Raw genomic sequence first — 10,077 nt, forward strand, 5'->3', positions numbered from 1 at the left:
CAGGGGGAGCAGGAGTGGGAGTGGGAGAAGCTGGCTTCCTGCTGAGCAGGGAGCCTGAGGTGGGGCTTGATCCCGGGACCCTGGGATCATGACCTGAGCTAAAGGCAGACGCTTAACGACTGAGCCACCCAGATGATCCTATCTTTTTTTAAAAGATTTTATTTATTTATTTGAGAGAGAGAGGGCACAAGGGGGGGTAGGGGCAGAGAGAGAGAGGGAGGAGACCCCCTGCTGATCAGGGAGCCCAATGTGGGAACTGATCCCAGGACTCTGGGATCATGACCTGGGCCGAAGGCAGACACTTAACCAATGGAGCCACCAGGCACCCTCATGGTCCTTTTCTTATCAACCTTTCAGTCAAATGTTTTAAGGTTAGACAAAAGGAAATGATTAGAAAGAATGGTGTGAATGTGTCTGTATTGAGCTTGGGAATTACTGTGAATAGCAGGAGCTTAGCAAAGATTCTGTCAGAATGTGGTGGTCGCCTACTAGGAGGTGAACTTTTTCATTTTTCAAATTACTGTGGTAACATCTCTTACTATTATTGGTACCAAAATGTTATGCATAGTCTTTGGGAAGGCTTAATTACTAGGGAAGGATGGGCAGAGTGTCTTGTGAGATATATTTTTAACTATGGCAGATGTCAAGAAGGGTGCTTTAGTTCCTTTACCTATCATGTGAGCATATCAAACTGGCAAAGGTTGAAAATTAAAATTAAGCTTGCCAAGAGCTTAAGGAAACAGGCACCTTCAGATACAAAGGTGCAAATGGGTAACCCCCTTCTAGAGATCAATCAGGCAGTACTCACCCAAAGCCTTGAAAACATGCATAGCCTCTGGCCCATCCTTAGCTAAGTAATTAGTAAAGAATCTGTAAAGAATTTCCTATGGAAACTTCCAGTGCAGTGTTACTATGAAGTGGCCAATAAAATAAAATAAAATAAAATAAAATAAAGTATATATATGCAGAAAGAGATGAATGGCAGAGTCACCAAAAAGTAGTCCTACTGTAGACTGGTAGGATTTCAAGTGATTTCTTCCTTATATGTTTCTATAAAACCAACCAACAAAACAACAGCAACAATAAAAAAAGCAGAAATAATTTAGGTATCAGGTATATGTCCTGTTCAAGACCAATACTCAATTCCATGAATGGTATCTGGCATAACAGCAAGCATTCTACAAAACATTCTGTTTAATGAATGAATGTACAAATAGGGAATTGGTTAAATTATAGTAAGCTCAGAATGGATTCCTACACAGCCAATACAAATCATATTATGAGGACTATATACACAGCTGGTAAAATATATCAAGGGGAGAAAGTAACATGATTTCATTAAAAATATACAGCATAGAAAAATGACCTTATCTTTTATTTTAAAACATGTATAAATGCATAAGAAAAGTCTGGAACAGCATACAGCAAAAATTAACACTGAGGGTTAAGTTTATAGATTTGTTTTCCCTCTTTTTTGTAGTCCAGGACACATTCAAGCAGAATCTAGATGACCATCTGCCAAGGACTGGTGTTTGGGGGGAAGTTGATTTTTATGTCTTAACGAGTCCAAGATTCTATTCTTCACCTAGAAGAATACTCTGAAAGCTATAAGGTACTTCTTAAACTTTTCTATACAAACAAATATTCAGGTAGAAATAGGAGTATAGAATCAAAGGATTAGAGAATGTTAATTAACATTAAATGCTACTCTGTCAAATGCACAGTATATACACCATTTTAATTAGTATTCACAATCTTGTACATTAAGTATTACTTCTATCCTTGCTTTTTTCTTTCAGAGAAAAACAGACTGAAAGAGGTTGTGACCTGTTGAACCTAAGTCTATCATACTTTAAAGCCACGCTGTGAATCCTAAGGAATAACTTAATTCAGCTCCTTTATTTTATAAAAGGCAATTTTTTCCATCACAGAATGACGTATGGACACTACATATTCTCTTATGTTCATCAGTATCTTTTGTTGTTGAGATTTGAAACTCAGTTTACTTCAGGCAGAATATGACCTTGCTTCGTTAGCCCACAAGCAGCTAACAGGACCATGCGGTTGCTATAGTAAGCAAACCACATTCTATGTACTACTCCAGGTACCACTAGAGCAGAGCACTCAGCTATTTCATTAGTGACTTATTTGTACTAGTACAGCCTCTGGTCTGGGCCAGCTTCTAATCAATAAGAAACAATTATCTGGCCAGTAGGCATTAAACTAATGATCCTAGTTTATCTTAAAATGTAACTAGACATCTACAGATTAATTATGCCAAACAGTTGAGATCTTCCAAGCCAAGGCACCCGAATGTGGTCCAAAATCTAAGCAAGTAACTTTCCCAAAAGAGAGAACTAGTAAAGAATAACGATAATGATATAAAATATTAAGACTGAAGGCTTGTCCAGTTCTTGCCTTTAAGTAAGTTAAAAATAAAAAACAAAACGTTGACTGAGATGATATGGCTACCAGACTCACTCTGAATTGGTAAGGGGTTATTTCCTTACTTCTTTGCGCTTCATTTTGGAGAGTTCACTGAGTAAGATCAGTATCTGCTTTCTCCTTACAACAAATATTTAGAATTCTCAGAATGACACAACAGAAGAAATTACTATTACAAGATTTTTTTATACTATATCCTTTAAGAAAAACAAATAAATGCCATGTAAGGATGTGAGGAACACAAAAAGAAACACACCTGACGATTTCTGGCCAGAGATATTTTCCTTTCTTTAATAAATTATAAGTACTTTTTCCATTTATCAAAGTTCCTCAAAGAATTCCCAAAACTACTGAATCTTCTTCATTCTTCAGGAATTATTCATTCACAGAGTAAACCACCTACAAAAAAAAATTTTTATTAGAAAATTAGATTTCAAACATCATGCCAGACCTATGCAATTAGGGAATTAAGACCACTAGAAATGAGTATTTCACCCAAGTACTATTAACTCTAAACTGTGGTTTAGAATAAAAACCTACAGTTTTAAATTCTAGTTTTGTCTAACTAAAAAACATCACTGAAACTGTTCAATCCAGTACACTTTTTAATCTTTAGAAGTCTTTGTTAAAAACTATATATGTTTATTTACTAAAAAATATCTTCCCAAAAAGGCTAGGGCAGTTTATTTTTATAGATACTCAAAAGAAGAGACTTGCAAACCCCTTCTTGTTGATTCAAGTATGCTTGGCAAAGATCCACAAAGTGGAAGGCAGAAGGTCAGCTCTGTATACAAGGGACTTCCTGTGGAAAGTTACTCACTTCATCACCAGGGCAAAAAATGGCAAAAAAGGAGAGTAGTAGAGGATAGGGTTGCTGGTCTAAGTCAATCAGTACCAGGCTTCTCCCCAGACTGTTCTCACCCACTCCGACCCCCAGTCCCTCACCCAGAAGACAGAGAGCAATGCTTAAAAAGGTAAGTAATTTGGGCTAGCCAACTCTTCAAGCCCAATGCAAGTGCTTCTTCTTTCATCTAGCTATTATTCCCTGTAGGTGGTTTAGAAAAGATAAGCCTCATCAACAATACAAACATCTAAACTCTCTCTTCTAAAAGGCTCAAAGGAAGAATACACTTAAGCAAAGGATTGAGCAAGAGAGATAAGCAGAAATGAAGCCACCCGCTATTGTAAGAGCAATCTAGAGCTCTGTTACTTCTTCAGCCACTAACTATGTATCAGGAGGGGCTACTCCTGAAAGCCTCTGGGTGTAAACCTCTTGGTTACTTGTCTGGATGTAAAGTCCTTGACAGAAGAGACCCTGTCTTTCTCATGTTAGCATTTTCTAGGGTATTAAACAATAAATATATATTCAATGAATAAATGTTTGAATAGCAAGAAATGACACTTTTCCTGGATTTTCTTGGGATTATATTTTCATAATCAGGTGGGTGTGGGTGAGCAATCGGCATATTTTAACCAACTGTTAAGTTCTGTTGAACAGTAAATACTGAGTATCCCCACTGCTCAGTCCTAGTCTTTTCATTTTCTTTCAATGATTTTAGCCCCCAGGCGGAGTTCTCAAGGTTCCTTTTTGACTCAAGTCAGAAAGATACTAGCTACCATTTCCTCTTTACATTTTCAAGCACGTTCAGTTCCTCTAGTTTCTCTTTCAGTAAAAAAAAAAAAAAAAAAAGGTCATACGATAGAAGAGAGTGTCTAGCATCACCACCATCACACACCTACTTTTCCTTAGGAGTTTTCAAGTCTCTGCCTTTGCTACTATTAAATCTTTAGGTAGTTTATATTTAGCAATATCCCTGCTACTTCTTCAGCTTAACCCAATGGTTCTTAAAGGGTGCACAGGAAAATTATCTAGGAGTTTCTGAGTCAACAGGAACAGATCAAGGCCTAGGGCATGTGAAGTTTGGAAAACAGTCCTCAGATGATTACAAGGAACACCTTTGGCTGAATGTAGCCTACTTTTATATTAAGTCCCGATGTACTAAATTCAAAGTACAATAAGACCTATCTTATTTAGGATATAACATTAAAATCTACAAAGGTTTTTGAATTAAGTAACTTTTGTGATCATTACTGGGAAGATATAGGTTTGCAAAAGTATTTTTCCTTTACAGCTATCCTCAGAAAAATGTGATCTAATAGTCTAAGGGATATCAATTTAATTACGTTTATCTTATAACAACGTAGACGCTAGTACTGGATTTTACAGCCAATGACCTAGTTACTGAGATATATATACCTACACATTTCAACAATAGGTCTTTCTAATTTGCATTCATAATAAAGTTTTAGGATTGAAGAGCAAGTCTGTGCGCAGTTCTAAAAATGAGTATGTTGGCAATAAGATCTCATTAAGTGCAAGAAATGAAGTGTAAAGCATCTGTGTTTTGGAGAATATAAAAGACCTAGACTCTAGTTTTAATTCCACCAGCCATCCATTCTCAACTTTGAACACGTCCTTTTTTTACTTCGCTGTTTGTCCACTTCCCAATGGGGGTTGGGGAAACAGGACACCTCGGACCAAAGGAGATCCAAACACCTGTTCCTTTTCCAAAAGTACTATCATGCTGACAATGAAAACATGACATCTGAATTCTAAAAAAGGCCCTATGTGGATTCAGATTGTTCTTCTCATAATCAGGATTCAAAAATATGTAATCAGGTCATATATTCAACAGACCTCAACTGAATGTCTGCCACCCCCAATTCCGAAGACACAGGCTATTCTGTTCTGGTTTCTCTTTGATAGTTTACAAATCCTATTCATACACCTGTCATTTAATTATCACAATGACTCTATGAAGTAAACTAAGGTTCAGAAGTTAATGACTTGCCCAAGACCACACAATCAGTTAAACATCAAGTCTTGTACGTCCAAAGCTCTTGCATTTCCTTCTACACACAAATGAAGTACATAGGAATCACTCTCACTCTCTGTCCCAATGATATAAAGAAAACTAGGATATCTTCGAGTCCTTGTGAATTTATGCTAATTATGACAACAGTTGTAGCGCCTTTGTGGTCCATGTGAAGTCCAAGAGAAGCTTCTGCTGCTCCTAAAATTAGCATTTTTAAAAATCATCTTTTTTACCAAGACAGGCTTGGCACTAACCAACAGTTTACACAACACCCTAAGGAAGAGAGTTAGATTATGAAAAAGGAAACCGTGTACAAATGTCAAGATTCCAGGTCTTCAGAAATAATCAATAGGTATACTTCCACTTTTAAAGAACACCCCCCCAAACATACACCCAAACTTACTTATTTTACAAAATGATTCACCATGGGATTTAAAGAAATTTAAAAGCCATTTAAGTATGTCATGTACACACAGAGTAGACACACCATACCATATATAAAATCACAAAATGTATTATGGTTCTCTTTTTATAAATTAAAAAAATGAAACCCAGAGAGGATTAGTGTCTTGATGAATGTTAAATGCAGCTGAAGTAAAATACATCCTAAGTTTGCTAGACATCAGGAGAACCAAAATTAACCCTCAGGACTTTCAGCCTGGACTGTTGTCCACTACGTAGTGATACTTCTTATCAGCTTGGAACAGGGTCCTTATCCGTCCTTTTTTATAGCTCAGTAAGGAAGACTAGCCATATGTGAAATTCTAAAGAGGCAGGAGAGAGAGGTGAAAGGGAAAGAAACCAGGCTTTCTATTTACTGTTATACTGGAATGTGACTTTGGCATTATCTCTCAGCTATCATTAAGTTAAAAGTGGCGACGTGGTGTGGATGTTGGGGGTTGGGGGTGGGGGCAAAAAGCAAAGGAAGTCTGCCTGGAGACAGAGGTTCCAGTCCTGATTCTGCTAACTCACCTTGGGAGCCATTCCATACCTATAGGCCTTAGTTCCTCATTTATTTATTTATTTAATTAACAACCCTCTATTGAGCACCTACTATGTGCCAGGCATAGGTCCTGGGTATATGACAGTTGAGTAAAGCAAAAAATTCTTATTTTCTCAGGGCTTACATTCTACTTGGAGTAAAGCAATGCATACAATAAATAAGTATCTAATATGCAAGCAGTGATGTTAAGAATAGGGTAGCCACTAGCTCAATGTGGCTATTCACATTAAAATTAAACTAAAAATTCAGTTCTTTCTTCAGTTTTACTAGCCACATTTCAAGGGCTCAATAGCCACACAGGGCTCCACCTATGGCATAGTGGAGAGTGAAGGTATAGAACATTTTCAGTATCACAGCAAGTTCCATTGGACAGTGCTGGAATAGAGTGATGGGGAAGGGATGCTATTTCAGATGGAGTGTTGAGGCAAAGCTTCTCTAATATGGAGACTTTTTTTTTTTTAAAGATTTTATTGATTTATTTGAGAGAGAGAGAGAGAGAGAAAGCACAAGGTGGGGGGGAGAGGCAGATGGAGAAGGAGAAGCAGACTCCCCACTGAGCAGGGAGCCTGACTCAGGGCTCAATCCTAGGACCCCAGGATCATGACCTGAGCCGAAGGCAGACACTTAACCAGGCGCCTCATAATGAGACTTTTGAACAGAGACCTGAATGAAGAGAGGGAGGGAGATAAGGTGCTATCTGAAGAAAGAGCTTCCAAACAAAAGATCATTTATTTATGGTATTGTTGTATAATTTAAGATCCCTTCAGCATTAAAATTTGGATTCAAAGTTCTTTTAAAAAAAATCGTCTGGGGCACCTGGGTGGCTCAGTCTGTTAAGCATCTGCCTTCGGCTCAGGTCATGATCGCGGGGTCCTGGGTTCGGGCCCCGCATTGGGCTCTCTGCTCTGCAGGGAGCCTGCTTCTCTCTCTCTCCCTCTGCCTGCCGCTCTGCCTACCTGTGTGCTCTCTGTGTCAAATAAATAAATAAAAATCTTAAAAAAAAATGGTCTGAGGTTATAGTATTATTAGAAGCTTGGTACAAAAGAAATAGCGATAATTCCTTTTTCTTTTGCAGAAAGCAATGCTTCCATGTACTGCTTACTCCCTATTTAAAAGCCCCTACTAAAGACCCACAATATCAGGAATAAGAAATAAAGAGTATTTTCCTTTTAGTTCCTTTAAGTCAGACAACTGAATATTTTGAACTTCCTAAAACATTATTCCTTCTGACTCTAAAGGCTTTTATCAAACCCTTTTTTGAAAGACAAATTCTCCCTCCCCAAATCCACTGAATGCCTCTCAATTTATTAGCATCATTTACTCCCTACATTAGAAACTGAAAATTATTTTTTAGGTGATACTTCAGCATCTTAGATTAACCAGGTGATCTATCTTTTGAATTGAATGTTGCCTAATGACTGCTAAATCTATAAAGCACAAATCTGAAGCATTAAGTCTATGTATTATCTTCCCAGTCAGAAAGTACCCTGCTCACCGTTTCATATCTTAAATCCCAGGGCTCTCATGCACTCCTTGTGGGCCTCGATTAGGTGTCCACAGTGCTCTTCTCCTTTCTCAATGATGCTATAAAACATAATGTACTTGTTATCTAACAAAGTAAACATTAAACACATTAGTAGTAAATAAGCACGCATGATAGTGATGGGGAGTGAGGTAGAACATGGGTCTGATGGAAGATAGCTGGGGTTAAAAAAAATGCTATTACACCAAATGGCTTTGTTTTTCTTGGCTTTTGTGATATTTCCATGCCCATGAAGATGTTCCACAGATAACTAGTTTTTAGGGAGAATCTAATTAGAAGAAATAATTATGTATAATATTGCTTCTAGTTCATATCCAAGGAACAATACAGTTCTCTAATGAAACAAACCATCTGAATACAGTATTTATCTTAAATGAAGGACAGAGGGAACTTAATTTTTTTTGCCTATTACAGAGGAATTAAATTTTTTATTCTGCCCTACATTCAAATAGACCTAAATAAATCTCCTTCTAATCATAACACACCCAACAACATAAACAGCAAGATCTGGCAGCCAACAGCAGCCTGATGAGCCACCCTTGTGATGATCAAAGAACTTTTTATTTGTAAAATTCACAAAGTAAAACCTAGGACCACACAGCTTTATTTCTAGGGCCTGAAAATGTAATTTTAGCAAAGATCAAGTTAAGCCAAATTCAATTATAAGAAAAAATTCACTGACTATAGGTAATAGTAATCCTAGAGGCGGATACTTTTATTAGGCCCATTTTACAGACATGGGAGGAGGTACCTTAAATAATTTGCTCTAGGTCACAGAGCTGGTGGACCAGGATTCAAAGCTTAACTCTGGATCCCAGGCTCTTAATCATGACACACCATACTATTTTCAGATTCAATAAGCACTTACTGTTAGTTAACTAGGAAAGCTATTTTCAGTATCAGATTGTAGTCTTTCAATTCTCCTTTCACAGTATTATTTGCAAAGTACTCAGTATTAATAAAAAGCACTAAGCTCCTACAATTCTTAGTAACCCCACCATGCCACCTTTGATCTTTTATAGGAGGACAAAAGGGGCTGGAGGGAGAGGTGTACATTCACATTTTCTGAGCAACCCCCCTGAGATTTGTTCCACAACACAGGCTGTATGAGAGCAAACAAAACCTTTTGTGCGTTGATAGTAATTTAGATGTACTATTCTGAACACTTGTGTCACCAACGTCATAGGCTGATTTTTAATTCATCTACCCAAAGAGGGGGGAGAGGTAAGGGGAACTCTTCAGTACTTTAAGAAATGTGCCGTGTCCTACTATGCCAACATTTTACCAGAAAACTTTTACTCTTTGATCTTGCCAAATCCTCTGTCATAGCCCATAACACGTGGTAACAGCAATCTTGGCATATGTCTCCATTAATTTTAAGCTCCTTTAAATCAAGTAGCACCTTTATCTACTTCTATGTCTTTAGTAGACGTTAAGTGTCTCGACACATAACAGATGCTCAAAAGCCCTTTGCAGTAAAGGATGAGTGGGAGAAGCGAGCCGGGTTCAATCTGACCTCTCTCCTAACCCTTCATCCATGTCTCCGGGCTGGGCTATGGGTTCAGTCAAGAGACAGCAGCCCCAAAGCCTACAGGGACCTATAACTCTCAAGAACTCAGCACAACAAAACTCGGAGCCCAAGACCAGGCAGGGCACGAAGGCACCGGAAGGCGGCGCTCGGGGCTAGCCCGCTGACCCTCCCCGCTTGCGCACTGACCAAGCATCGCGCGCCTTCTTGGTCTCCGGGCAGGCGCAGCAGGGCTTCAGCGGCTTCTTCTCCTGTGAGTCAGACGGGGCAGGGCTTGTGGCCGCCAGACCTGGCATCTTTGAAGCCTAAAGCAGCAACTAGCACCGCCACCCTACACTCTCCCAGGCTTGACGAAGGCCGATTTGCCCGCAGTCGCTTCCGGCAGTGGCTCTACAAGGGACAGGAAGTCCTGCCTCTCTCAGACCCGGAGGGAATCAGGAGGGCGAGAAAAGGTGAAAAGTAGCGCCTGCGCAGGAGAGGCTAAATGAGGGTATTATTAAAGCGAGGGCGCCTCTTCCGCGCAGGCGCAGAGAGGCGGGATGAAAGGGCAAAGTTTGTCAATCAACTGGGAGACGACTCGAAAAGGAAGAGAGAAGTTAGGTCATACTTTTTAACCTTTCCGCCTAGCAGTGGAAAACCGAAGCCGAAGAAGGTGAAATGACGTGTCCACGCTAAGCAAGAG

At 39.0% G+C, this 10,077-nt stretch overlaps 1 protein-coding gene across 1 annotated transcript; it reads right to left on the reverse strand.

Annotated features, from left to right (window-relative positions):
* Nucleotides 1-962: 962 nt before the first annotated feature.
* On the reverse strand, nucleotides 963-9,831 carry COX17 (cytochrome c oxidase copper chaperone COX17). Its single transcript, XM_028110707.2, has 3 exons — nucleotides 9,585-9,831; nucleotides 7,820-7,908; nucleotides 963-2,844 (listed from the first exon to the last, which is right to left on the reverse strand). The coding sequence occupies exons 1-2, from the start codon at nucleotides 9,689-9,691 to the stop codon at nucleotides 7,824-7,826; spliced, it is 192 nt and encodes a 63-aa protein (XP_027966508.1). The 5' UTR covers nucleotides 9,692-9,831; the 3' UTR covers nucleotides 963-2,844; nucleotides 7,820-7,823.
* Between the last annotated feature and the right edge of the window lie 246 nt (nucleotides 9,832-10,077).

This window comes from Eumetopias jubatus, unplaced genomic scaffold, assembly GCF_037043125.1.
Source record: "Eumetopias jubatus isolate StellerSeaLion01/CBP00866 unplaced genomic scaffold, mEumJub1_p1.0 scaffold_1, whole genome shotgun sequence".
Classification (NCBI taxonomy): Eukaryota; Metazoa; Chordata; class Mammalia; order Carnivora; family Otariidae; genus Eumetopias; species Eumetopias jubatus.